Here is a 26052-nt window from a genome sequence, read left to right on the forward strand (position 1 = left end):
AGCTGCTGCATTGGGAGAGAGATGCCTGTTCTGGCCCGAGGACCCAGATGAGGAAAGAGACCCAGAGGGGCTGAGGAAGTGGGGAGGCCAGCTGGGACTCAAGGGCCCGTGGGGCTGCTGACATTACACGCAGAGGGCCTGGGGCCCAGGCCAAGGTAAGTCTGAGGAAGGGACCCAGGCAGGCCTTACCCATTGCTGGTGTTCTCAAACCAGTAGCGGTCGCCGTCCCGCAGCCTCACAAACTGGTTGAGGACAATAGCGCTAAAGAGGGGCCCGGGGTCCCCATGGCTCTCCAGGAGCCCCCCAGGGATCAGCTTCAGCCGGGACAGGTCCCGGTTGTACAGGGCAGCTGTGGACTCCAGCACCTGGGGCCAAGAAGGGACAAGAGTGAGTGCAAGGACCCGGCACCCGCCCTGGGGCAAAGAGGTAGTTCGCAGGGATCAGCCCCAGGGAGGATAATAATAAATGACAGTGACGATCCCTCACTTATTATGCCCCTGGCACCGCTCTGAGTGCTTTACACAAGTTAACTCATTTATGGGAACTCGCTCACAGATTCAGCTGCCTCTTGTAGAAAGTTGGAATAAAACAGGCAGCCAGTTCCCTATGTGGCTTGTTCTCAAAAAGATATGAAAGTTGAGGGTCAAAATCACTACAAAAATTGGAAAGGTAGAATGATGTGTAGAAAAGGTTTCTGTTCTTTTTTTTTTTTAAAGATTTTATTTATTCATTTGACAGAGAGAGAGACAGCCAGCGAGAGAGGGAACACAAGCAGGGGGAGTGGGAGAGGAAGAAGCAGGCTCCCAGCGGAGGAGCCTGACGTGGGGCTCGATCCCAGGACTCTGGGATCACGCCCTGAGCCGAAGGCAGACACTCAACGACTGAGCCACCCAGGCGCCCCGAAAAGGTTTCTATTCTTGAGAGCTAAAAAAGTTTGTATAAATCAAATCCCTGCATACACATTGCCTTTTGGAGACAGACTTCAACCTTCTATGAGCAGCATTTTCTACCTGACCTTGACTTTAGTTCTTTTCTCTGCAATGTAAACAAACATTTGCTCAGCTTAAATTCCAGCGAGGCCCAGGGGAGCTAAAGATTTGCTACTTTTGGTACGCCTGGTGATTCCTACCTTTATATTGACTGTATAAAGTTGATACGCCCCACGTGCATATTGCTTCTTCATCGGCCTTTCACTTCTCCACTTTCCAACAATCTTATAAACAGGAAGGACGAAAGCAGTAAAACCAGCGTGCAATCGTAGAAACGCCACTATGCCAAGATGGTAAGGCCACCAAAACTGCTCTGTTGGCTGGCAGGCAATGCCACGTGGCCCAGGCGACAGCTCAGGGAGTAACAGTTGACTCCCCAAAGGCAGCCCGAGTGTCAGTGTATAAAAAAGTACAGCTTGTTCCTGGGTTGAGGACCTTCCACACCTGCTCAGATGGCTGTTGGGAAGAGTAAACGAGATAATGCTTATTAAGTGCCTGGCGTGCAAGACATGCTCAACAAACATTTGCTGGATCTGCAGAGTCACAAGGTCTACTGCCAAATCCTGCTGGTCTGGTAACTTCCATCCTCGTAGATGATATTGGGAAAAACCATGTGGGTGAGTCCCATCCCTCTCACCAGGGACTTGTCTCTAGTGTTTGTGCCTCACTGCCTTCCTTCCATGTCTTGGGCCAATGTGCCTTGGCCCTCCCACCCTGCCCTCTGCGTCCCAACCCCTCCTTATGGTGTGGTTGCTCTGGGAGAGTGCAGGGTTGATGTCCTGCCATCTGGTAATGGGAGGCAGACCCAGTGCTTCCCTGGCCTTGGTATAAGAGGGCAGGCCCAGATCCCGACCCCTCTGCACACAGCCAGCCAGGTGGTCTGTACGGGAAAACTTCAGGGGTCCTGGCCAGAAATCTGGGGATGAAATAGCAGAGAATCTGAGGGAGCACCGGGCCACCACAGCTCCACTAGCCCAGGACCCAGTCTCCAACCAGCCCCAGGGGGGCCAGAATCACACAGAGGGAACCATGGTCAACAGGTGTCTGAGCAGTGAGAGAGTGCAGGCTCCCAGCCCCGGTCACTCCTCCTGGCCTGACACTGGAGCTCCAGCAGAATCCCCACCCAGGTGACAGCAGTACCCAGCCTGCAGGGACAGCCTCAGCGTCACCTAGCACATCCTCCACCACGACATGGTCCTCTCGCTCAGCGATCTGGGAGGCCATGCCCAGCAGCAGCGCGTCCACATCTTCAGCTCTTCGTAGATTTGGATGCTTTGGGAATGGGGAGAGAAGACGGGGTTGGAGGTTGAGCAGACAGGCTCTCCCCACACCACAGTCCATGCCCTGGAACCACCCAGTGCTGATGTTCCCTCTGAAACCAGCAGGCCATTCCTCCTCCATAGGTTGATTCCCCACTCGGGGTGAATGATGTCCCCATCCGAAGCTCATGCTGCTGAGAGCAGGTCTCCAGAACACACAAGGGATCTAAAACTTTACTTCTATTTTAGGAGACTTGACAGCATGATTGACAAAGGCACCAGAACATCTAGGTCTGGGTCCTTGCTCTGTTAGTGAACAGCTGTGTGACCATGGGCAACTCACAGGACCTCTCTGAACTCAGTGCCCTTCCCTTAATAAAAAGGGCATTAGGGATAATATTAAATTAAGTTAAATTAAATTAAAATAATTAGGAGGATACTGAGATCTCCTTCAATTCAGCTCTATGACTTTGATTCTGAGCTTTCCTCTTCTCCCCTTTCCTCCCACCTCACTTCTCCTTTACACAAAGTATTGGATTTTGCTTTAAATTATTTGTCAGTGCTCTTCACCCACACTAGCCTGGATTGGATGGACAGATTATCCCTGATAAGCTCAGAATTCTTCCCTCCTCCTTGTTCCCCCCTCAACATACACATTCACTGTCTTAGGTATGTCTAATTCAGACATTTCCTTGGGGCATGGGATGGCTGGGGTACCCCAAGGCCTACTGGGGACTCAGAGCTGTCAAGGGAGAAGAAAAATCTACAGTGAAGCAATGAATGTCAAGTAACACCTGCATAGGCCTCGCTGTCCCTCACACAGCCCTGAGGTGGGGGTGGGGGACTGACTCTTGAGCATGTACACCTGGCTGCCTGGGCCCTACTGCCCACCTTCATCACATACCTCAGATACACACACACACACACACACACACACACACACACACACCCATGTATGTGCCCCCAGCGCTGACCTTTCGGCTCCAGTAGCTATTGCAGACCCGGAGAGCTCTGGAGGTACTTGAGTTCCTATTGATGACCTCCTGGAAGTGACAACTGGCATTTCTGAAATGCAAGGAGCAGGGGAGTGATGACTGAGGCCATGGGGTCCTAAAGTTAGGCATCAGCTCTGGTCTCCAAGACTATATATAGCCAGGGACCCAGGTCATTGTAAACATTTAAAAATGTACCCAAAGCATGTGCATGCTTCCCCTCCCCCATCTTTTTCTCCATTTCTCTGTCTATATATATATTACTGAACAGCATGGGGTATATATATATATGATATATATATATATATATATATATGTGTAAAACATTTTTAAAGGATTTTTCATTGTTCTTTCGAAATTACTTATCTGTGGATAAGTCCATTGCTATGATTTCTTGGCTATTATTAGGCATATCCAAAAATTGTTTCAGAGTAAGAAAATCTAACCTATGAATTGTTTTTTCGTAAATATTTTATTTATTTATTTGACAGAGAGAGTGTGAGTATGAGCAGGGGGACGGGGCAGAGGGAGAGGGACAGGGAGAAGCAGACTCCCTGCTAAGCAGAGAGCCTGATGCGGGCTCAATCCTAGAACCTTGGGATCATGACCTGAGCCCAAGGCAGCTGCTTAACTGCCTGAGCCACCCAGGCGCCCCTAACCTATGAATTGTTTTTAAATTATAATGCAATTGTAAAAAATAAACTGACATGTTTTGTTCCATATACATTTAATTAAATTTTTTTTTTTTAGTTTAAAATTCCCTTTTCATTATTTTGGAGTCAAAATGTTTCTTCAGCTCTCACACTTCTTTTATTATAATTCCCCGCAAGACCTGGCTCCTCTGCTTACAGCTAAAAATGCCCCCAGTGCAGTGTCAAGACCTAAGGTTCAGACCAGCGGGCTTCGTGACTCATCCTCAGCCTCGATTAGCCTGTGTTTAATTGGGGAGTTAATATATACACCAGCTGTGGGAAAGTGGACATAAAGTGCTTAAAAATCACAATGATGTCTTTTTTAACAATTGTTCTTCCCCCTCCAAATTCACTGTTCCCTGGGGAAATTAGCACACTTCAGACTGATAATCCTTTCCTGAGGGCTCCTGAGGACAGATTTTTCTCAAATGACATCCCCACTCCTCCCAATACACAAACCTTTGCACTTTGCCCTCACCTCATGTAGCCGCCAGGAGGCACCTGGTAGAGAAGAATTGCTCAGAAGCGGCCAGGAACTCTGGGGAGATGCTGGGGTCCAGGAAAGGGCTGTGTCCTGGGGGAAGGGGAGAAGAGGGAGGATAGTAACACTTAGCCCTTAAACCACCCAGCCTCCCCCCCACACACACCCCTTCTCCCTGCCCCAAAAAACTCCTGCTAGCTCTCCCATTCTCCTTCCCCATCCCCTCACCTGCATACTTGGGGGGTGTTTTCTGCAGGAAGCTGGGCAGCCACTCATACAGAACGATGTTCTGAGGGTCAAGAGAGGGCAAAAGGGAGGCAAGGGCTGGAGCAGCCACGCTGGGAGGGGTCTGAGCCCAAGGAAGGCTTAGGTGGGAGATGAGGGCCAGGCAGGGGCAGTCACGAGGGGGGCAACTGCAACAGGACAGGTGCGGAGGCCTGTGCCCCACTAGGAACATGGGATGGGAGTGGGCTAATGACTAATAACCACAGCCCAGTCTCGTGTATAATAGCCCTTCGCCTGCTCCTCATCTTCGGGGTCCATTCCTAGCCGCTAGCTCCAGTTCTGGGGAGCAGTGTCCTCCTGGAAAAGGGCGTTTCCGGGGGCTGCTTGTGCGACGATGGAGGGCTCTGCGGGGCAGCGGAGTCTCCCGCGCAGCAGCCTGGGGGAGGGGGGAGGAAGGAGGGGAGGGAGGACGGAGAGAGGCCGAGTGACGGACCTGGTAGGTGGCGGTGACCCTCTCGCGCGCCTGCTGGAACAGCTCCTCGTCCCCCCATTGCGGGTGCTCGCGGGCCAGCCGCTGCGCGCACAGGTTGTGGTAGCGGCCCCACAGCAGGCCCGGCGCCTGCAGGAAGGGGTCGCGGTTCCCTCGCTCCGCCGCGAAGGCTGGACGCGACGCGGGGCCGCAGGGGAGGAGCTGGGCGGCGGCGCGACCGCGGGCAGCGCAACTTTGCCGTCCGCAGCCCGCCCCGCGCCCCGGCCGCCGCAGCCCGCCCCGCGCCGCCGCCCCGCCGTTCAGCCCCCGGGGCCGCGCTGTTCGGTGGCGGGGTCGGCCGCCGTCCCCATGAGCGGGGGGCTTTGTGCGTCGCGGGGAAGGCGGGGTCGGGCCCCCACGCCAGCTGCCCGCGGGAGAAGCTCCGCAGCGCGTCGCTCCACGAGGCGAGATCAGATGGCGCTGCCGTCCAGCCGGCCCGTCACCTCGTTGGTCTGCGGGGGCACCAGGAGGGTGAGCCGGGTGAGCCCGGGGTCGGGTAGCGGAGGCGGGTGTCGGTGGGCGAGGGGGTGGGAGTCTCTCCCCGCCCGGCCCGGCCCAGAACCCGGGACCCCGCCCGTCTCGTCTCACCAGGTCCCGGGGATTACTGGGGCTCTGTCCGGTCTCGGGGTCCCAGCGGCTCCTCTGGAAGGGGAGGACCACGTTCCCGCGCCGGTCAGGGTCGAACACCGGGTCCCGGGCGGGATGTGGATGTTGAGAAACTCGGCTGGGCAGCCCGGGGTCTCCACGCTCACCAGGTCCGAGAGCACGTGGTAGCCTGTCCACAACGGGGGAGGGCGTGCAAGGACCAGCTAAGGACCACTCTCCCTTCAGCATCAGGTATCTAGACTCCCCGACTCCCTTTGAAGCTTCAAAAGACGACTCAGCCATTTTTGGCAAGTCCAAGTCTTGACCTCCTCCACCTTTCCCAGTGCTTTGTTACACCCTGGTCCAAACTGCTTTCGTTGCTGGTTTGGTCCTCTCCTTGGTAACTGGGAGGTGCCGGGTGAGTGTGCCTGGGCAGTCAGGCTGGGAACACCTGCTCCAACATGCAGCTGGGAGCAGCCTGCCCAGAGAAACTGCCAGTCTCACTGCAACACCGGACACTGGGAATCAAATGTAGGCACCTTGGGTGGCCAGCAGGAGCCCAACATTCCTGTTGGGAGCCAACAACCCACAGTCACTGGGGTCAGACCACCCACCCTAGCACCCCCATTTTGACACCCCGGCCTCCAGCCCTCTTGTCAAAATCAGAACCCTGGCCTGAGACTGTCCCAGGAGTCACAGGGACCATGAGTGAGAACAGGGTCCACCAAGAGCCCCTACCAGATTACTGTCAGGCTCCAGCCTCTACCTGTAGTCCCATCGGCAGCTCAGTGTGGGGCAAATTTATGCCTCCCCCACTCAGACTTTCTCCCTCTACTTTTCCTTCTCCAGAAAAAGAAATACAAGACATAGCTTTCTTGACTTGAGAAAAATCCTTTTAGGCCCCAGACATCTTGTGATTTATGACTACTCGCTCAAAGCACATTCTTGAGTTATCTTTGCAGGATTTAAACTTCTTTGAATATTCAGATATCAGATCGATTAAAGGCAGACAATTGATGCCAACCCTTGCTGGCCCTTGTGACTTCCATCAATTAAGACCTGGACTCCGTCATTCTATGATGACTTTAGCCTAAATTCTAGGCTGAATTCTCCATTGCACAAGTGCCTTCGTGAATCCATACAGACCCTTAGCTTAAAACTTCCCCAGTTTTGTTATTCGGGAACAGACTGCTTTGGGAAATATCCTCCATGTTTTCCCTTACTTGTTCCAAGTAAAACTCTCTAATCTTGGCTTTCTTGTGTCTTTTGGCTAAATACCCACCAAGAGGCAAATCCAGTTTTGGGTAAGAATACCCCATCCCATTGCCTGCCCCTTCATCTCTCACCCACATCTCTAAGACCCACCATCACTTCTCTCCCTCACTTCCTGACTCCCCCCTCAGACATAGAGGTGTCCAGCTGACCCTACTGGCCTCCCTCCCCCAGAGGTTGAGGCCCTCACCAAAGAAGACTCCCAGCACTGTTCGCTTTCGCAGGGAGGCCTGCCCTGCAGGGCCCCTCATGGCAGTGTTGCTAAGGTCTCTGGGGTTGGGCAGCTGGGGTTCTCCCAAGGGCTGGTACACACCATCTGCATAGCTGGCTGGAACCAGGCGCTGGAGCCGAGAGCCTGGGGTAGGAGGGGTAGGAACAAAGATAAATCCTCAGTGGGGCTCCCTTACCTCCCCTCTCCCAGGCTTCCATCCATACCACAGATCCTAAAACCTTAAGAATGCATGAGCCTCCGCTGGTACCTGCCAGCCCTTGCCCCTTCGGGTAACCCTGCCCCTAGGCCTGTTTCCACTTGGCCCTCACCTACCTTTGCTGCCCCATCTGTGCTCCATGAGGTTGTGCCACCCATCAAATCGCTGCACCTCCCGGGAAATGGGGTTCTGAGTTCCTGTGTGAGAACAGAGGGAAGGGGCAGCTGGGCAAGTCCAGGCATGAGAGGACAGGCAAGCCTGCAGGATATGCGTCTTGGTAGCCTGGCAAGGGGAGCAGCAGAAGGTGGAAACCCAGCACAGTGTGGAAGGTAGGCGGTGGAGGGAGAGAACCAAGGACAAAGTGATATCCAAACTCGAGCTCATTCTTCTAGCTGCTCAGTGGGGGAAACATGGCAGGGAGCCCTGAAGCAGTGGAGACAGGGGCAGTGTGTGCTGACAAATAACCTCAGAGAACAAGACAAAGCTGGAGAACAGTGGCGATGTGGAGGGGCATGCAGGAGCCTTCTAGTGCCCTCACCCCTCAGCTCCCTAGGGACAGGGCAGGACAGAAACCAGTCCCAGCCCTAAGATATACGGAGCAAGAGCCAGCCACTGCCCCAAAGCCAACCACTCTTCCACTCAGGAAAGGAGAGGTCATTCTGTGACCACTCCCTGGGTACGGGCAGTGTGGAGAGGGGCTTGGCCCTCTCCTGCTGAGCAGAGCCGCCCCCCCACCCAGGGCAAGTGTGTGGGCCCTGGGGCTGTGGCTCTGCCGCCTGTTGCTATTCTGGTCTCTTTTCCAGTTTCTGGGGGTGGGATCAGGGACTTCCTGGTCAAGGGAGAACCTTGCCTCCTCCTCCTTTGAGGAATCATGTTCCTCATGTAATTCCTCTTATTGACCCTATTATACTTTCCAAAAACTAGGATCTGGGAGGGAGCACTCAGTTGTTGAGGGAAGAACTCAGGCAGTGAGGGAAGAGGGAAAGGTTCAGAATCAGAGATGGAATGGAGGTCCTTCTGGTCAGCAGATCAGGTGACCAGTCAGATTCCTTTCCCCAAACTAGAAGGCGACAGGGCTACAGCTCCCTCTCTGCTCACTTCAGAGAACAGAACAAAGAAAAGGACCCTTATCAGCCATGGAGAGACCCATTCCTGATTGTCTTTCTACTCAGTCCAAGGACAAGATCTCAGAGCTACCCTCCTGCCCCGCACTCCCATGTGTGCACACTCACTCACCAGCAGGTCAGAGAAGAAAAATGACTCAGGCCCTGATGTTTGAGCAAAGAACTCAACTAAGGATACAGGACTTGGAGCACGAGCTAGGACAACTACATATATGTGATCTCTAAAATAAGAGGAACTAGTGGCAGAACAAGGGGGAGGAGGGTCTTTGGGGGAGAGCATAAGGGAGAATGCCTCCTGGGAATAAGTGGCAAGAGCTAACTAGAAAAGGAAAATTCAAGATCAAGGCAAAGAGAGAGCAGGAAGGAATGGGAATGTGAACAGCTCTGTCCTGGGAGAAGCTGCAGGGGTCTATTGCCTCCAGTCAGAATAGATCATTCCACAGGTTTTCTCTTGCTTCCTTTTCTTGTATCCTCCCATCCCTGATGATAAGGAACTGGCTTTTTTTTTTTTTTAAGGTTTTATTTATTTATTTGAGAGAGCAAGAAAGAGCAGAAGCAGGGGGAGCAGCAGAGGGAGAGGGAGAAGCAGGCTCAGGAGCCAGATGTGGGGCTTGATGTAGGGCTCAGTGCAGGGCTCTATCCCACCTGGGATCATGACCCACACTGAAGGCAGACACTTAACCGACCGAGCCACCCAGGCACCCCAGGAACTGGCTCTTTCTAACCTAACTTGTAGCACCTTAAGCCTCCTTCCTTCTCAGAGGCCCAGACTTCAGCAAATGGCTTCAGATTCTAGTAAGAGACTGTCCAAAGCTGACAGTAACAAGATGAACTCGAATGGACCATATTAGTGGTGGTGGTTGTCTTTTTTTTGTTTTTGTTTTTGTTTTTGTTTTTTTTCGTTTTAAAACATTGTGACTTCCCTTCAGCTTTGGGTCTAGTCTGACCACAAGATCCTTTATTGTCTTGTATGCCTCATCAGTCTTTTCCCACTTGGGACCAGGGGTCTTTGCTTTATGAAGAAAGAGAGAACACAGAGGAGAGAGAAAGGGCCGCCACACTGAAAGGAATGAAATAGGAGATGCTGACACAGGAGGGTTCCTCTGTTCCTAGCTATACTTCTTCCATCTATACTCACCGACGGATGTCCACGACCCAACTAGGAGTGTCCATGCCAGAGCCAGGCAGAAGCCCATGATGAATATGATAATAGGCCTTAGGTCTTAAAACACCCTAAAATGGAGACCCTAGAAAAAAAAGAATGAGTCCCAGCAATTCAGGAGAATCAGGCCAGGCCCTCGGGAGACCTCTGTGAATCTAGGTGAGGCCTTGGCCAACACCACAGTGGGAAACAGAGAGTAGGAGACTCACTGTCTCCCAAGAATCTTTCATTTATTCATTCAATAAACACTTGACAAGCCCCCACTATGTATCAGGCACTGACCTAGGAACTGGAGATTAAGTGATGAACAAAGCAGACAGAAATCTGTGCCTTCTTGGACTTACCTTCTTAGATTAACTGAAAAACCTTGCTTTGGCCCAGCTTCCCAGAGTGTATGTTCCTTGGATAGAGCCTTGCTTGGGGGCCAGGACACTGAGCTGCTGCTAGTCCACGAGTGTGGTCTTAGGCAGGTCACTTATCTGGTCTGGACCTTGGTTACCTTTTCCAGCTATGGGAGTAAACATGCCTGAACTGTCTATCTCCTAGCATGGTTGCCAGAATCAAAAGTGAGAATGAGGTTGAATTCAAAGCCAGAAAGGTGACAGGTGTTATGTAAATGTGATGCAGAGAGAGGGTGGGCTGGAGCGTGGCTCCTCTCAGTAGACTCAAAGAATGCAGCGCCAGGTGCTCCTGTGTTTGGTGCCAGCTTTCTGCTGTCTCTCCCCAGGCCAACAAACCACCCAGGGACAACAGGGAAACAGAGGCAGCAGGGGACTCAAGCCGTAACTCCTAACTGGCACAGGGAGGGCCGCAGGCCAGTAAAGATCTTCTAAACGCCACATAGAAACTGGAGGGTGAGCGGTGGGACTGGGGAACTATCTAGTGGAAGAAAGTGGAAGCTCAGAGAAAGTCTTATCTCAAACCAAACCCTCAGGACTCCTGAACAGGTTGTCTAGTCCCAGAGGAGGAGCCCCGGAGGGTGACCTCATCCCAACTTGCCATCTCCCATTAAACAGGTGAAGAACCTTAGGCCCTGTCATAACTCAAAAGCTCAGCCACTCCACCCACTCCATCCCAGAGACTGTCCAGATGGTGACCTTTGATAGTGTGTGAAGAGCAGGGCTCCAAACAGTTGAAGTAAAAAGGATGGACATGCTGAAGTGGCCATAGTGGTCCCTCCATGATCTAGGATGCTCTGCCCCTTCCCCCTTCCACTTCAGGATCCTGGGTCCCAGAGACCACTCAGCCTGTAAAACCATGCAGTGAGCTTTCAGGCCAGGCTGTGGGAATAAATCTGAAGACGAATGTGGGCATGCTTAATAACCACTCCTTTTGGGAGGGTAGCCACAATGATTTATACAACAACATTGGTTCAGTAACTTTCTAATAGCCTTGAGTGGAAGGCATAACTTTATGACAGGGCAGTGAAGCCCGGGCAGTGGCAGAACCAGGGAGAGAACACAGGGCTACCCTTGTTCTTGTCCCACATGGCTACTTTTCCAGCCTGAAGTCCTACAATGGTGTCCCTGGCATGGGGGAAATATAAGCCAAGGCCATAATGATTCCAACCTGGTCCAAAGGGAAGGCTGAGGGGAAGCGTGGACTCTAAAAGCCCGAAGTTCCCTCCCTGGCATAATGTGCTGGTGTCAGGAAGAACTCTAGAGAGATCTCTTAGGCCCAAGCAAACTAGGCCACCCGATATTCCCAGTTCTCGAAGAACCTAAAACTTGGTGGTGGGGGGGGGGCGGGGGAGAATAGGCCTGAACAGGCTCCATTTTAGCCTCAGGCTAATAACGGAGGCGCCGGGGGGCCCGGGCTAGAATTCCCCTTTCGCCAAAAAAGCGTGGCGGAGCTGGGGCGCACTCCGCGGAGGCCACGCGGGTGGAGCTCCCTTCCCCCGGAGCGCCTAGGCCCGCGGGCGCGAGAACCCCTTCTGAGTCTGACCTGTGGCCGCGGCGTCCCTCGACCCCGCAGTGCGGATTGGCTCCCTCCTGGCTCGCGGCTGGGCCGCGACGCCCGCTCCCCGCCGGCTTCCTCCGCAGCTCTGCGCCGCGCGGGCGGGGCTGGGGGAGATGAAGGGACGGCGCGGCCGGGTCTGAGGCGGGGCGGGGCGGAGTGGGGCGGGCTGCCAGCCGGCGCGCCCGGGACCCGCCGAGGCGCTCGAGGGGACGGGGACGCGCCAGGTGAGACGGCGCCGCTCGCAGGCCGCAGGCAGGGGGATCTGTCCCGTCCGTGGCGAGGGCTCGGCTAGTGCGGCCACTTGGAAAAGGGCAAGTCTGCTGGGGCTGGGGAGTGGGCGGAAGACCGAGAGGGTGCGGGGGGAGCGGGGATGCGCTCCCCCAAACTCTCCACACCTTCGAATCTGGTCTCCAAGACCAAGAGGATCGGCCAATGACGGCAGACCAGGCCTGGCGTCCAAGCAAGGTACTCGTCCTAAGACCCTGAAAGAGTCTGTGGCACCCCCCCTCCCCCGGGGTCTCAGGCCCTCGATCCCCGCCCGCGCCCCGCCGGTCCCCGGACTGCATCACCGCTAGGTTTGTGCCGGGGCCGCCCGGGGTTCTGGGCAGGGGACAGGGGGAGGAGGGGCCGGAGGGATGGCTGCGGAGGGGACGGCTCTTGAGCACGGTCCCTCCTCTTGTCCCAGGCTGAAGACGGGAGCAGCGCCTCAGAGCCTCGGGTGCGGTCTGAGAAGGCTGAGAACGACTTGGAGTGGCGGGCGGGGAAGCACCCGGACCCGGTTTGTCCGGTCGAAGCCTGGTCCTTCAGTGAATTAGGAGAAGAGCGGGGTGGGAAGCGAGCTCCGCCAAGAGAAAGGGAGTGAGTGCGCTTTCGGTAACAACGTCTGGACCTGGTTCCCGCCCTAATCCCACCCGCAGGAGCGCTGCGCGTGAGCTTCCGCAAGGAGGAGGCGAGCCGCGCGGGCTCCGCGCACGCACCGTCTGCAAGACGCGAAGGTAGGAAACAGTGGTCCGGGTGCGAGTGGCGGGCGTGAGTGCTGGGCTCCGTGCGGTCTGGGAGGGTTTTGAAGGGGGCCTTAGAGTGCCGGCCCGGCCCCGGCCCCTAGGGGCGTACTTCCAGCGTCCACCGGGGCAAATTCAGATCAAGTGGGAGCTCCTCAAAGAGAGCTTGGTAAGAAATTAAGAGGAGGCCATAAATGCCACTAGGTTTACACACGTGGAATCCTTACCCCGGCTTACCTGGAGCCTAGATAGTGCGACTTGCCTGATTCAACACCCCTGGACTCCTTACTCACCTCAGCCCTTACTGGGGATTCCTGCCTCAACCCACTTCTCAGATCTTCTATTTCAACACTTAAATCTTTCCTTAGTGCAACAACACACATGCACATGTCCACACGCCTTCTTGAAGAGAAGAGGCTGGGACAGGAGTTCTGACAGGGTCGCCATAGCCAGCCAGAGCTATAAACTTTGAATGGGATCAACCCCAACCAGAGAAACAAAATATCACAATCTAGTAGCTGTGTATCATCAATCAGAGCTTGTGGCAACTCCAGCCATGTCACCTATTCCCCCTTTGCAGAGAATTAGTAGTCTTTCTGGGTTCCAGAAGATGGGGGAGGTGGGCAAAGGGAGGCTACAAGAGGGGCCACAGAGCACTAAGAAAGCATGTGACAACTTTGAATGCTGAAGACCAGCTGTACCAGGCTGAATTTGCTTGAAGATGTGTAACGTTACTTCTTGCCCACCCCTCATGCACCCACAGGAACCCCACTTCAACCTGAGATAGGTAAGGGTTAGGTAACTGTGTCTGAAACACAACTGAGCATTAGAAATACTTCAGTATTTTAAGGGAGCTCAGAAAGGGGAAAAAGTGGCCCTCACTTCTCCAGGCCAGGGAGGAAGGAGGATCCCAGAGTGTGGGGATTGGCCCACCCCATTGAGAAAGCACCTCAGTTTTGTCACTGGGGCCTCTGATTGAGGGTTTATGTATCTAGTTCTCTATGTTACTGAGAACTATTTTCTTCTTGTGTCTATATGTCTGTTTACATGAAACTGTGGGTGTATGTCTGACTGTATCTTGTGCTTATGTCAGTGTCCAATGTGTGTATCTGCCAGTCATGGTGGTGAGCTAGGGAGAAGTGAGTGAAGACTGACAAGACATTTTTTTTAGATTGGAAGAAATTCTACTGTCAGATCCTCCTTGACTAGCCAAGGAGGAAGATGTTCCAGAGGGAAACTACAAGCATTAAAGGAAAAGCAGGATGGCTGGGCATGAGGGCTTTTCCTTTCAGTCCCACCACTTCATGCAAGAGGGTTGTTACCTTAATAATTAAAACTAATTTGGGATCAGGGTCATCCAAAATTAACTTTAGATTAGGCAATGTAGATTAATTAAGGAAAATCTAATTCATTAAATTAAACAAAAAGAAATTAAAGAAGGTGAATTTTATTCACCAACTATCTTTTTTCTTTAGTCACATTTAATAAATATTCTGGAGAATTGGAAATAAGTTAACATTGTTTTTTTGTACTTAAGATAGAGAGCCTTTTGTTAATGTTTCTTTGAAGCACCATGTTAATAGAGATGAGCCATTCTTGTAAAATATTTTACAACCTCCCATTAAAATATATGCAGGAATAATGTTAACATGTAACACTAACCAAAATACATTACACTATTATTTGCTTATATTGCAAATATTTGTTTTTGAAATTTCAGCATATAACATGTATTCATAGTATCAGCAAACTTGCTTTATTTTCCTACCTTATTACCCAAGATATTCTACATTTTATAGCCTTTTCTAAAAAAATATAGCTTTCCATCACAATTATAATGGCTTCAGTCTAGGTGTCATAGATAAAAAATTCTCAGGCCAATAGATAAAATAAATATCATATCACATATTATAAAAGATAACTTAATCCACAAGTTCTTAGTTATTTATCTTTAGTTAGAGTTGAAAAAATGTTTCAGATTCAATTAAATATGAACACTCATGCTTTGGATTCCAACTATTAGAAGAGAGTCTCTGAAAATTTTGTGAAAGCACTAAAAATGGTCAGGGTTGGTCAAATCCCTTCCTGCCCAATCCTTAGCCCTAACTCAACTAATGTTGAATGAGTTTAATACTGTCTAGAGCACAGAGGGAGCATAGCTCCCTCTTGTGTGTGAAATAGAAGATGCCACCTGCAGGGAGAAGAACTCACTCATTCATATATTCGTTCATTCAACCCACAGACTTATTAGTATATGCTACATGCAGGGGATGCAAAGATGGAGATTAGAAGCTAATGGGGAGACTGATGTTCAAACAATTACAATATGATGCAATTATTGTGATCATGGAGGTATATTCAAAATGCAATCAAAATGTTAGAGGTGGGAACATCCACACTGGCCCAATGGTATTAGAGGAAACTTCACAGAGGGGGTAACACGAGCTGAGGCTTGAAGGATGAAAGAAGTTTGTTAAGGAGTAAGAGCATTCCAGTCAGAGGACATAGCATATACAAAGGCATGAAGACTCGAGAGAGCACGTCAGATTCAGGGAGAGACCAATAGTTGAGTATGGAGGTTAGGTGGGCCAAAGACAGAGATGCAATGGTAGGTGAGATCAGATTAGAGAGGACTTCATATGTGACTGTGAGATTAGACTTTACCCAGAGCAAAGAAGTAAAATGATTATATTTGCTTATTAGAAAAAAAAATGTTCTGGTATCAGGCAAGATAGAATGAGGCTGAACCAGGGCAGTAGGGAAGGAAATGCATGGATGGTTTCAAGAAATATTTAGGAGGTAAGATGGTCTAGCTTTCTGATTTATTTTATTGGTACAATGGTGATGTCACCAAAGAGACAAAGAAAATAGAATAAAAAGCAGAGCAGACAGTGAATTCAGTGTGGGACCTGTTAAATCTGAGGCATCCATGTGAAAACCAAGTGAAAATGTCAACGGGGCAATTGGACTTTTTGTGTTTGGAGCCCAGGTAAGAGGTCTACCTGGAGACATAGATTTGAGAAGCATCAGCCATGGGAATAGATGAGTTTGCCTAGGGAATCAGGGAGAGTGCTAGGAGAAGAAAGCCAAGACAGAATCCCGGGAAACAGAAACATTTCAGAAGGAGGAAGGACTAGCAAAGGAGCCACAAAAGGAATGGCCAAAGGCAGGGGCCCCATGAGGGCATGCTGTCATGGAGCTCCAAGGAAGACAAGAAAGAGGAAATAGTCCACACTAACAAATACCATAGGGAGGTCAAGAAAGATGAGAAGTGAAAATTTCCTTTTGGATTTAGCATGTGGTGACCTAATGGAGACGTCAGAGAGAGAAGTCAAAGAGAGAAGGCAGATTGCAATGGGTTGGGGAAATAAAGCAATGAAAACACCAACATAGTTTATTCTTCCAGAAAGCCTGGCTGTGAAGAGGGGAGAGTGGGATAAGACAGTAGCTGGAAGCGACTGAGAAGTTCAAGGGAGAGAGTCCCTTCTCTTTGTGTTCCTAAGATGGGAAAAATTTACACATATCCTTGGAAGAAGGAGCCAGCAGAGAAAGAGAAGCTGAAAAGTTGTAAAGAGAAAGGGGATGACTAATGAGAAAGGTGGTAGTGAAGTTAGGCAGGATTGGAGAGCCCAGGAGGAAAAGTGATACCTATTCCTCTGGAATGGAAGAATTGCAGAGTTAAGAAAAAAAAGCAAAACTTCGCATAAAAACTGAGACTCAGAGGTCACGTGATTTCTCCGAAAGATAGGATTAAAAGTTAAAACTGTCTGTCGCTTTGTCTTTTTGCCTGACACAATGCTACCCCCAGAGATAGCATAGGAGGTGGCCGGCCTGGAAGGAGAGTGGAAGGCTGAGAGCCACAAGGTATTATAGAAGAATCACAGAATTTAGAACCAGAGGGTACCAGGAGATCATCATATCCAATTGCAGATGAGGGAACCAAGGGCCAGGGAGGTTGTCATTTGCCTGCCCAATGTTTTAAAATTAGTGAAGAACTGGAACTGGACCCAGAACTGATTCCAGCCCAGGGTTCCCTCCAAGAAGGATTGGATAAAGAGGTAAAGGGAGTAGTAAAATGTCCCTTCTTTCCCATCTATTGATGTCACTCTGTTTCAGGTATTTTTCTTAGCAGTTTACACACACAGTCTTGTTTCACACTCACAATGACCCTGTGAGGTAGATGTTATCATCCCTATTTTGTAATAAAACCACGTCTCTGTAGGGGCCAAGTAACTTGCAAGAGGCAGAGGCAGAATTCAAACACAGAGCTGCACAACTCCAAACTTACTCTGTCACTATATCACTTAACAAGACACTACCTGGTCAGACTGTAAATAATGGAACCTCCCAGGCAAACCAAGGCCCCAGTACAGATCACACACAAGGATATTAGCAGAGCTGGGATCACTGACTGTAAGACGAAATGAACTCAATTCAGTTTGTTTATTCTAGAGTTGCCAGCGCTGCAGCCAGGGTGCTTGAGAAAGCTGGGCAGACCGGTGTGAGCAGTGCCAGCACTGGGAATCAGCCCTCTGATGATGTGGTTGGATTATATACTTAGCAGAGCTCTCTGGCCTTTGTTCCTTCGGGGACTGAGAAGGAAAGCCAATCTTTTTGTAATCTGTACCATCTTTCACCCTTATGCCTTCACTCGATAGTAAACATAAATCTTTTTATGTCCTGTGATCTGTCTGATTGTGCTGGAGGCCTGAGAGAGATAAAAAGAGAATTATATTTCTTAAGACAGTCCCAGAGGAAGCAGAGAAGCCTCGAGGGTGGTTGCAGCCCTGATTTAGGGGACCCACGGGTTAGGAAAGGAGCATGGGGCAACAGAGACTGATTGCCAAGACCCTTGTTCCCTCACATTCAAAACATAGGGAGATGAATGGCAGAGGGGCAGCAGAATCGCAGTCTCAGTAGCATCTGTTGAGCTCCAGAGACGAGGGACCTGGTCTGGTTTATCCCCTGCTGTATCTCCAGCATCAAGAACAGTGCCTGGCACATAGACATACACATCTATTGTCCTACAGCATACGCCTCCCTGCACAACCCCAGCAAAATGGCTACTTTGGGACACATATTCCCCTTCTATGTGGGCCGCAAGCCGATCTTCCCAATGGACACCACATTGGCTGTCATCATCGCCATCTTTCTGACTGCACTGGTCACCTTCATCATCATCCTGCCTGGCATTCGGGGCAAGATGGTGAGAAACAAGCCCAGCCCTGGAGACCCCAGCCCCAGAGAGATCTTGGCCTCAAGGTGAGGGGGCCAAACTCTCTGACTACAACCAGACTCAGGAAAGAAACTCCAGTCCTGAGAAAGTGTCACCCACCCCCACCCCTAGGAGGAAGCTCCCTACTCATCGATTCAATGGATAATTATTGAGCACCTATTATATGCCAGACACTTTGATCACAATTGACCAAGTGACCTCAGTTTCAGAACACCCCCCCCACACACACACACCCAAGTCTGGAAAGAGGAAGGGTGGATTTGGAAGGAGGGTGTTCCTTCCTAAACCCACCCACCCTGTGACTCAGAGGCTGTTCTGGCTGCTGCGAGTGGTGACCAGCTTATTCATCGGGGCTGTGATCCTGGGTGAGTGTAATCCTGGGCAACTGCCTCTGTCCCATCTAGTTCCCACAGCAGCCAGCCTCTCCTCTCCTTGTTTCCTCATGGCATCTTCTGGTTCAGGGAAGGGCGGGGAGGGAGGGCCATAAGCAGAGTGTCACCAAAGGAAATCTTGGATTCTGACCGCTTTATTCAGACAAACTAACCATGAGCCAGACCCTGAGCTAGTAAACAGATATATGGTTATGAGCAAAACAGATCTAGACCCCTTCTAGCTCTCCTTCTGACTCTAATCCGGTAATGCCTGGACCTTTCTGAGTTCCCATACGTCCAACTATACGACCCCAGCCGTGAATTTCAGTTCTGAGTGGTTCGTCGGCCGAGTCAGCACCAACACATCATACAAGGCCTTCAGTTCTGAATGGATCAGCGCTGATGTTGGGCTGCAGGTTGGTCTAGGAGGAGTCAACATTACACTCACAGGTGAGGGATGGCTCTTACCTGTGAGGGAAGAGAAGCTTTTGCTGTGTGTTTGGGACCTATTTTGGATCTATAGAATGGGGGGATGGTAGAAAGGGAAATTTCCAGAGACTGAGACCAGCTCCTATCCCTCTGCCCCTGCCCCCCAGGACATCCCTGAGCCCTTACCCAGGCAAATGCCCACTCTGGTCCTTGGGTTCGTGCTGAGCACAACTGCCCCATTCCCCAGGGACCCCAGTGCAGCAGCTGAATGAGACCATCAATTACAATGAGAAGTTCACCTGGCGCCTGGGTGAAAACTATGCTGAGGAGTATACAAAGGCACTGGAGAAGGGGCTGCCGGACCCCGTGCTCTACCTGGCTGAGAAGTTCACCCCAAACAGCCCATGTGGTCTACACAGCCAGTATCGCCTGGCGGGACACTATACCTCAGCCATGCTCTGGTGAGGGTGGGTTGGAGGCCCTGCTGGCCTGACACAGGAATGGAGTTTCTACCCATCTTTCCTCCACTTATGTGGAAATCTCTGGTGGGAGAGGGTGGCACCAGCCCCACTGTGCTTGGTTGGGAAACCTATAGGCAGAAATCCCTATCTCACATCTTTGGGGTGTTCTTGGGTCCCTGAGTCTCCTTGGGCCCTTCCAAGTAGAGGTGTCTAGGCCAGCCTTCACTGGGTCCTGGCTCTCCAGGGTGGCATTCCTCTGCTGGCTGCTGACCAATGTGATGCTGTCCATGCCCGTGCTGGTCTACGGTGGCCACATGCTGCTGGCCACAGGCATCTTCCAGCTGTTGGGACTACTCTTCTTCTCCACGGCCACATCACTCACATCACCCTGTGCTCTGCGCCTGGGTACTGCTACGCTGCACACTCACCATGGGCCTGCCTTCTGGATCACATTGACCACAGGTGAGGTACAGCCCTGAAGACAGACACTGGCGGGCTTAGGGCCAGGGAAGGAGGGCCAGGGACCGCCATATTGGTGGGGGTTGAGGGCCTGCGTCTGGGGGCCAGGATGCCTTTCCTCTAGTTAAAGCCCTATCCCTCTTACATCACTCACCTCTGGGCTTTGTGTCCCCAGTTCCACTTCCTCCTGCCATAGATGCCTACTCCCTGAGTCTTCTGTCTCTGTCATTTCCCTCATCCCCTAACTCTCTCTCCACCCAGGTCTTTCCCAAATCTTCCAGTCTTATGCCCCTGCCCACTTTCCCCAAACACTCTTCTCTGTGTCCCCCATTCCTTCTCTTTCCTTCTCTTTCCCTGCCTCACATAGCCTTAAATTGTCCTGCCGTTTCTTTTCTCCTCTTCTCTCATGCCCTTTCTCATGCCTCCTTCTCTGTGCCCTGCTCTTCCCCCAGGGTTCTCTGTTTTCAGAGTTCTCTCTTTCTCTCTCTCTTCTGAGATGTAATCAAAGAGCACTGGGCTTAGAGTCCAAAAACTCAGACCAACAGAGACACACCAGCTGCATGACCCTAAGTCAGTCACTGCTCTGAGCCCAAGTTGCCCTGAAACAGGGATGCTAGCAATTCTCTTAGAGTTGTTCTGATGCTCTTGAGAGATGTCCTTGGGAGGGTGTTATTATCACCAAGGCAGGACACCTGTTGTCTCATCCCCAGGACTGCTTTGTATGCTGCTCGGGCTGGCAATGGCAGTGGCCCACAGGATGCGGCCCCAAAGGCTGAAGGCTTTCTTCAGCCAGAATACAGGGGAAGATCCTGGACTGGAGTGGAATCCTGAGGAAGGGGGACTCCTGAGCCCCCGATACCGGTCCACAGCTGAGAGTCCTGAGCCCCAGGACATTCCTTTGTCAGAGGCTTCCTCTGAGGCATGCTGTATGGAGGAGCGTCGCAGACAGCCTGACTGTGCCCTATAGGGTTCTTCTCCCTGATGGACACCTGGACTTCCAGTCTGGTTGCAGATCTCATTGGAGCCCCATAAATTTGCCAGAACTAACTGCAGGATGGGGTGTATCTGACCTGTCCCCAGCCCCAATTTGCAGGTGGAGTAGGAAAAAGAGCCTCTTTCTATTGGTGTTTTAAAAAAAAAAAGCCCTAATATGCTCAACAGACATTGGGACTGTCTATAAAACTTGTCTCTGTGTTAAGACAAAGCAGGTGCTGCCTGTTTCTGCACAGCAACCCTGCCTTCCCTTGATGCCTTGCCTCGTTGAGGGGCAATTTATTGAAACTCAGTTTCATCTACATTGTGTGTGTGCGTGGTTGGGGGTCACAGTGTGATTCCCACGTAGTCCCCCTCATCTCTCTGTACCTCTTATTTTCTTTTTTCCTGGGTCCCTTTTGTTCTTCTTTTACTTGTGTGATCTCTTGGTACAATGAAAGCCCTGGACAGCAGAAGAAACCATATTTCTTGTCCCAGGTCTAATATTAACTAAGTGTGCTACCTTATCTTTAAGCTTCACTTCTCAAATTTGCCAAATAAGATTGTAGGTCTTGCCATTACCTAATAAAAAAAAAAAAATCCCAGGATTTACATTTTTATGCCTTGCTGACATCTACCCCAATTAGCCCTTGGATACTACCTCTTAATTGGTGAATAAACTGGAGTTAATAAATGACCTCAGAAATGTCATTCCCTCCTAGTCGACTCAGCTGAACCAGCGGAGGGGGATCCAATGGGAGGGTGACCTGTCTGGATACCACTACCTGCCATCCATCTGGAGCAGCTCCCGAAGATGCTGGCTCCAGCGGGTTCCCCTTTGGGCTCACTAGAGGGCGCCCCTCTCCCAGAGCCTTGTGGCAAGGCAGAGAGAATGTAGTAGGTTCTTCCCACCCAGGGAAGTCGGCCGAGGACTCATGTTCCCCAAGCCTGGAAAAGCCATGGAATATAATAGAAACAAGTTTAAAAAATAAAAAAAAGAAAAAGAATTTATTTACAGCTCACCCTGGGAGACCTTTCTCCCGGGGGCAGGAGTGCGGCACGTCTGAGGCCGCCTGCTTTTCCCAGTGCCCATGGAGCAGTGACCCTCCTGGAGCTCTCCTGGCTGGAGCCCATATTGCTACACAGCCTGCATGTGGCCGAGGCCGGGTAAGAATCCGAGGTTGAATACCCCCTCAAAGGTTGGTACTGATCGTGAAGTCCAGGGCTCCAAACTGCTTATGCAGTGGGTTGTTCAGGATGAGAGGCAAGCTCCCTTTCACCTGGTTACCATAGTCCTTGACACTTCGGTCCAAGAAGGTGCGAAGCGCGCCCGGTCGAGAGTAGTGGAGACTCACCACCGCCACTCCGAGAAGGAGGCACAGGATTCCTGCAGCCGCGCCCATGGAAAGACACAGGGTAGTCAGGGCTCCAGGCCAGAACCTGGCCTGCTCCCCTCCAACTCCTGGGGGCTACCCCTTGCATTTCTTCCCCCAACCCACACGGCAAAAAGACCTCTAATACGGATTAGGTGATACGTGAGTGCACGTGCTAACTGGGGCAAGCCACGGAACCCTCAGAACCCCCTGGCCTCATCTGTAAAATGGGCATAACAGTGCCCGCTTCTAGAAGCTATTAAGAGGAGCAAATTAGATAATATATGTGAACTCGTTTTGTAAACGGAAAAAGCATACCTCAGTGTAAATCCCGTCCCCACCCCCAGCCTCCAGGAATCCGCCCCTTGGTCCTCACCGGTGGCCAGGGTGACCCAAAAGGCGGCACCGTAGTGAGTGGTGAGCGTGGAGGAGCCGAGGCGGAGCGGGCAGAGCGGCACGCTGGAGATGGAGGCGAAGGCGAAGATGGAGAAGAGCGTGAAGGCGCCGGTGGTCAGGAGAGCCAGGCCTCCGTAGAGCGGGACCGGCATGGAGAGCAGCGCGTTGGAGAGGAGCCAGAAGCAGAACGCCACCCTGCGGAGAAGACCCGCCGCACTGTGAGCTGGCTTCGCTCAGCCTCGCTTCCTCTGTGTCCCTACCCCAGAACGAAAGCCGGGGCTGGGAGGGCGAAGGCGCAGAGGAACCGTCCAGGAGAGCAGCCGACTCCCAGCCTTTGCTGGGTCTCTCTGGGTTCCGACGGTCTGTGCGGACCTCAAGAGGAGGTATTTCCTCTCCCGGCACTGTAGGGCTGCAACTATACCTCACCCTCCTCTGGCTCGCACGCCCCCGCCCGACACTCCCTCGCTCACACGTGCCTTCTCTCCCGCGCTCACCACAGCGTGGCGGAGGCATAGTGTCCCGCCAGGCGGTACTGGCGGTAGAGCCCGCAGGGACTGCTCGGGGTGAACTTCTCCGCCAAGTAGAGAACTGGATCGGGCAACCCCTTCTCCAGTGCTTTCGAGTACTCCTCGGCATAGTTCTCACCCAGACGCCAGTTGAAATGCTCGTTGTAGTCTATGGTCTCGTTCAGCTGCTGCACTGGGGTCCCTGCGAAGGGAGGGCGGCCGGTGTCCTGGAGCTGCGCACCATCCGGGACACCGCAACTAAGCTAGCGCGCCTAGGACAGGGGAGCTGTGAGAGACATGGGTTTGGCAGCGGTTGGGGAAAACACGGATCCTTGAGGACTAAAAGCTATTCGAGCCTGTGGGTTCTGAGATTTCCTCAGCTGCCCCTGCTACACTCCCCCAACCATGGGGTCTGCCAATCCAGAAGTTCACTTTGCCCCAGCCCCCTCACCTTTGAGTGTAATATTAATTCCTTCCAGGCCGACATGGAGACCAACGTTAGCGCTGACTCGTGCTGCACTGAAGGCCTTGTAGGATGTGTTGGTGTTCATCCCACCCACTGACCATTGTGCGCTAAAGTGCACGGCTGTGGGGAAAGACACAGTGTGGGGGGAGGGTCAGGGAGAGGATTGGGGAGAGTGGTGATGGCAGGTAGGACACTGGGCAGAGAGATGGAGGGTCTAGGGGTCCAAGGTGGTATACATAGTAAGGGTGGAAGAGTGGGCACTAGAAAAGCTGAAGAATGGGAAGAGCAGGAAACAAACCCCAAATCTCCATTTCCCCAGGTGCCCTCTGCCCACATCCATCCTCACCCCAGGTTCTCTCCCCATCTGCTGCACCCACACTCACCCACAATTTCTGCGCCTATGAACAGACTGAGAAGAACTCTCACCAGCCAGAACCAGCGCTGCAGGAACAGGCACCCAGGTCAGGCCTGGTAACTGCCCAACTAGAGTCCCCAAGACCTCCCTTGACCCCATGCCACCTAGATCTTTAGTGCCCCTGCAACTGTCTCCTCTTGCCCCGCACTCTTTTCCCAGTTACATTCCTGATGTTTTGAAGCTAAAGTCTGTCTTGCTTTTTGTGCAAGTCCCTCTGAGCCACTGGCATTTCTGATGTTTTCCAGCCATGCACTTCTGCCTCCCTAGCTCCATTTCCCAGTCCATTCTGCAACCTGGCTCTCTGCCTGGTGTTGTCTCATCACCTTTACTCCCCCAGCTATCTGGCTCCCGGTCCTGGTCTTGCCGGCTAGTCACTACTATGATGAGGCTCAGTGAGTCCAGAAGTGCTAGGCAGGCTGGGGTCACCTCCCCCAGGAGAGGGCAGCCCCAGGGTCCTGTTGCCAAGTAGAGAAGGTGGGAATGCAGCCTCTCAGATATTCCTAGGTGCACCAGTTTCCCAAGGAAACCAACACAGATCAAGACTCAGGGAAGCCAGGTACCCTTAGACTTGAAAAACAACTTAGGTTCTGGGAGAAGGGCGAGTCCGAGGAAAAGTCCTCAGTCTGCTACAACTTTGAATCCTGCATGGGAGTTCCTGAGTCCTTAGGATGGGAGCAACCATACACATGCACCTCAACCCAGCACACCAGTGAAACAATCTCAGCTGCTGGTTTCTGTCCACCTGGTCCACTGGTCATCACCTGAAGGTTGAGACTGGAGTGTAGCTACAGTCTGAGGAGAGGGGAGAGACTCCAGCAGCATGTGAAGACTAGAATTAGCCCCAGGATTACTGGACTGGGCACCCACTCTCCACAGAAGCAGCCTCCTGGATGATCCAGGTGGGGTCAGTCTCTAGAATGTCTTATATAGGGCCTCCATCTCTCCCAGTCCTCGGGCAGGGAGGGGTGCTTGCTTCACCAGACTTCCGGGTCTGCTCCACCTATGCTCCTCTGGTTCAACGTTTCATCTAACTATTCATGGAGGTCACTGTTACAGTATTACCTGTCCTAGATCTTCCATGACCCTCAGGCCCAAGCATCCAGCACCCCCCTTACCGATTGACCACGAATCCCAGGCAAGATGAGCAGGAAGCTGGCAGCCAAGGCCAAGAACACCAGAATGACGATGAGCAATGGGACGCTGAAGCCGGGGGGATGCCGGGGCTGGGGGTAGAAAGGCAGCTCTCCATTCCACAGAGTCATGCTGCAACTGGGCCAAGCTGGGTCCGCTGGAGAGGGAAAAGTGCCAACCTGGCAACCGAGCCGGGTCCCACTTCTCTTTACCCGATCCCCTGCGTTCTTGGACAGGACTTAATGGGCTGGTCAAGTCTGAGTTCTTCAACTTGCCCCTAAGGAAGCACTGCGGATGGTTGACTTCAAGTGCTCTTGGTTGGCCCAGGCGGGGTTGAGTAGGCAGGAGAGAGGAATTATTTCTCACTGGCTATAGCCAGTTACTTTTGCAGCTCTGTAGTTCGCTCTGTGTTTGGAAGTGGTGCAGGACATGGAGCCCTTTTATAACAGCCTGGGAAGCTTGCTGGGTGGATGTCAGGGCTTGGCAGCTGGGTGCGGTTGGGAAGAGATCTTGCAATAAGAGGCGGAGGCTGCTATGCAAATGAGGGGAGCCTGGCCTCCACAGCAGGAGGGCGAGCCTCCCGTTCAGATGCGGACACTTGGCGCTAGTCTGACCTGAGTGGACACCAGGGCAGCTGGCCTTAGAGGATCCAGAGAAGAGGGTAAGAGTGCTGCTGGGGAGGCAAAGGATCTTCAGAGCTGGGAGGGGTGGGGGGGTGATGGTAGTGCCGTGTTGGGAAGATGGAGGCTGGGAGGAGGTCAGAGAAGCAGATTCCAAGAGGAAAGACTTCTGACCCCAGACGGGGTTCCTAAACCAGAGGTTGGATGGAGTTTGGGGCTTGATCTTTCCGTCCTTCCTGTCCATGTACAGGCATTCACAGTAAAGTAGGAGGGGCTGCAGGTCCTGGGTTCCCAGCTCACTAACCGCTTTCCCTTCCCTGCCTCCTCTAGAAGAAGCAGTTACTGAGGGCATGGGGTTGGAGCTTGGAAGTTGAGAGTTGGAGGGGGGAGGGTGTGCGGGCAATGCGAGGCTGGAAGTGAAGTTCTGCCTGGGACTGACAAACCCCAGAGGACTAGTGCATGTGTGGGGAGGTCCTTTGGCCAGTGTTAGTTTTTCCACCAGGTGGAAGGTTGGGACCA

At 52.2% G+C, this 26052-nt stretch overlaps 3 protein-coding genes across 4 annotated transcripts in view; 1 reads left to right on the forward strand and 2 right to left on the reverse strand.

Moving 5' to 3' along the window:
- DUOX1 (dual oxidase 1) overlaps positions 1-10896 on the reverse strand; it is a 30995-nt gene extending 20099 nt beyond the window's left edge. The window contains 16 exon segments of the mRNA XM_040620413.1: positions 190-366; positions 1734-1905; positions 2159-2261; positions 3223-3313; positions 4411-4435; positions 4438-4506; positions 4642-4702; positions 5132-5298; positions 5400-5501; positions 5504-5580; positions 5582-5619; positions 5756-5862; positions 5865-5942; positions 7215-7379; positions 7569-7649; positions 9715-10896. Coding sequence (XP_040476347.1) covers positions 190-366; positions 1734-1905; positions 2159-2261; positions 3223-3313; positions 4411-4435; positions 4438-4506; positions 4642-4702; positions 5132-5298; positions 5400-5501; positions 5504-5580; positions 5582-5619; positions 5756-5862; positions 5865-5942; positions 7215-7379; positions 7569-7649; positions 9715-9772 — 1571 coding nt within the window. The 5' untranslated portion in view covers positions 9773-10896.
- A 1719-nt stretch (positions 10897-12615) lies between these two features.
- Positions 12616-21431, forward strand: DUOXA1 (dual oxidase maturation factor 1). The gene is made up of 7 exons (XM_008683991.2): positions 12616-12692; positions 17729-17904; positions 18242-18299; positions 18621-18755; positions 18982-19195; positions 19440-19657; positions 20365-21431. The coding sequence occupies exons 2-7, from the start codon at positions 17758-17760 to the stop codon at positions 20619-20621; spliced, it is 1029 nt and encodes a 342-aa protein (XP_008682213.1). The 5' UTR covers positions 12616-12692; positions 17729-17757; the 3' UTR covers positions 20622-21431.
- Positions 21432-21655: 224 nt separating this feature from the next.
- Positions 21656-25144, reverse strand: DUOXA2 (dual oxidase maturation factor 2). Of its 2 annotated transcripts, XM_008683992.2 has the most exons (6): positions 24898-25144; positions 23751-23808; positions 23353-23487; positions 22890-23103; positions 22376-22590; positions 21666-22013 (listed from the first exon to the last, which is right to left on the reverse strand). In XM_008683992.2, exons 1-6 carry the CDS (start codon positions 25042-25044, stop codon positions 21820-21822), a joined length of 963 nt encoding a protein of 320 aa, XP_008682214.1. In that variant the 5' UTR covers positions 25045-25144; the 3' UTR covers positions 21666-21819. The 2 variants fall into 2 exon arrangements, with proteins under 2 accessions (XP_008682215.1, XP_008682214.1); XM_008683993.2 differs by lacking the exon at positions 23353-23487 and having other exon boundaries at positions 21656-22013.
- Between the last annotated feature and the right edge of the window lie 908 nt (positions 25145-26052).

Source organism: Ursus maritimus, unplaced genomic scaffold, assembly GCF_017311325.1.
Source record: "Ursus maritimus isolate PB19 unplaced genomic scaffold, ASM1731132v1 scaffold_35, whole genome shotgun sequence".
Taxonomy (NCBI): domain Eukaryota; kingdom Metazoa; phylum Chordata; class Mammalia; order Carnivora; family Ursidae; genus Ursus; species Ursus maritimus.